Source organism: Malurus melanocephalus, unplaced genomic scaffold, assembly GCF_030028575.1.
Source record: "Malurus melanocephalus ecotype Western Australia unplaced genomic scaffold, MMel_1.1 scaffold_2097, whole genome shotgun sequence".
NCBI classification, from domain to species: domain Eukaryota; kingdom Metazoa; phylum Chordata; class Aves; order Passeriformes; family Maluridae; genus Malurus; species Malurus melanocephalus.
The window spans coordinates 1-1636 of NW_026625329.1; the positions used below are offsets into that span (position 1 = coordinate 1).

Consider the following 1636-nt stretch of genomic DNA (forward strand, 5'->3'; position numbering starts at 1 on the left):
GGCTCACGGGCCCCCCCGGCGCCCTCGGCCTTGCTCTTGCCGGACGAGCCCTTGGCCCCGAAGAGGCCGCTGGGCTGGTTGACGATGCGCGACAGCGTCTCCAGCGGCTTCAGTGCCGCGTTCACCGTGTTGGCCATGTTGGGGCTGGGGACAGGGTGGGGACACGGGTTGGGACCCAGCACAGGGACACCCTTTGGGGCCCCAAACCCAGCGTGGCGCCCCCAGGCACAGCGTGGCCCCACAAACTCGTCATGGCCCCACAAACCCGTCACGGCCCTACAAACTCACCAAGGTCTCAAACCCACCACTGTTACCCCAAACCCACCATGACCCCATAAATCCAACACAGCCCCACAAAGCCACCACGACCTTCCAAGAGCCCTCCAAGACAACACATGACCCCTCAAGACCCTCCAAAACTCCTCAAGACCCTCCAAAACTCCTCAACACCCTAATGAAGCTCCTCCAAAGGCCCTCAAGATGCCCCCAAAATCACTCAAAACATCCCCAAGCACCCCTGGAGATGCCCCCAAACCCCCTGGAGATGGCCCAAACCCCCTAAAGAGTCCCCCAAACCTTCTGGAGATGCCCCCAAACCCCCTGGAGATGCCCCCAAAGCCCCTTAAGCTCCCCCAAGACCCTTCAAGATGACCCCGAGGAGGTCCCCTGACCCCACCTGGACAGGTCGAGGCTGTGGGGSACTCTGGCCAGGTCGTTGACCAGCCCCTTCTTGAGGAACAGGCGGATGATGTTGTTCATGCCGTTGTGCGGCGCCTTGGTTGCGCTGCTGTAGAAACTCGAGGTGGACGGGCACGACTCCATGATGGTGCTGATGATGCACATGACGGCCTGCAGCCTGCGGGGACAGCGGGGACACAGTCATTGGGGGACAGGGGACACTCTAGGGGACAGCGGGCATTTCAGGGGACACAGTCACACTGGGAGACAGCACGGACACGGTCACCGGGGGGACAGTGGGCACTCCAGGACACATGGTCACCAACGGGGACAGCAGGCACTCTGGGGGACAGCGGGCATTCTGGGGACATGGTCACATGAGGGGACAGGGGACACTCCAGGGGACAGCAGGCACTCCAGAGACACGGTCACACTGGGGGACAACAGGCACTGGGCGCTCCACAGGGACACTGGTACAGTCACTCCAGGGGGATAGCGGTCACTCCAGAGGAACACACATTGTCCCAAGGCTGTCTCTGCAGTGGTCCCATGTTGCCCCCACACTGTCCTGACACTGTCCCCACACCATTCCTCCCATTGTCCCCAGCCATCCCCACACGTGGCGTGCTTCTTGGTGCTCTCAGCCACAACCAGGGCATGGCCTGCTGTCCGCAGCTGCCCCCACACTGTCCCCCTTATTGTCCCCAGCTGTCCCCACACCTGGCGTGCTTCTCGGTGCTCTCAGCCATGGCCAGGGCGCGGCCGAGCGCTGCCTTGACCTCATTGACCAGGGCCACCTGCGCGTCGGTGCCGCTGCCGGCCGCRGCCAGGCTGGCCAGGAAGAGCCGCGCCAGCGCCGGCGTGTCCTTGTCCTCRGCGTTCTGCTGGTGTGGCAGCAGGTGGTCCAGGACGAAGGCCAGCACGCTGCAGTCCTGCGGGGACACGGGGGTCACCAACC

The 1636-nt window shown here is 63.6% G+C and overlaps 1 protein-coding gene across 1 annotated transcript in view; it reads right to left on the bottom strand.

Annotated features, from left to right (window-relative positions):
* Positions 1-5: 5 nt before the first annotated feature.
* LOC130587571 (E3 ubiquitin-protein ligase HUWE1-like) overlaps positions 6-1636 on the bottom strand; it is a gene marked incomplete at its 3' end in the record, with an annotated part of 15033 nt that continues 13402 nt past the window's right edge. Inside the window, exons 14-16 of the mRNA XM_057388552.1 lie at positions 1399-1610; positions 677-856; positions 6-144 (exon numbers count right to left, since the gene is read on the bottom strand). Coding sequence (XP_057244535.1) covers positions 6-144; positions 677-856; positions 1399-1610 — 531 coding nt within the window. The remainder of the gene's footprint in view (positions 145-676; positions 857-1398; positions 1611-1636) is intronic.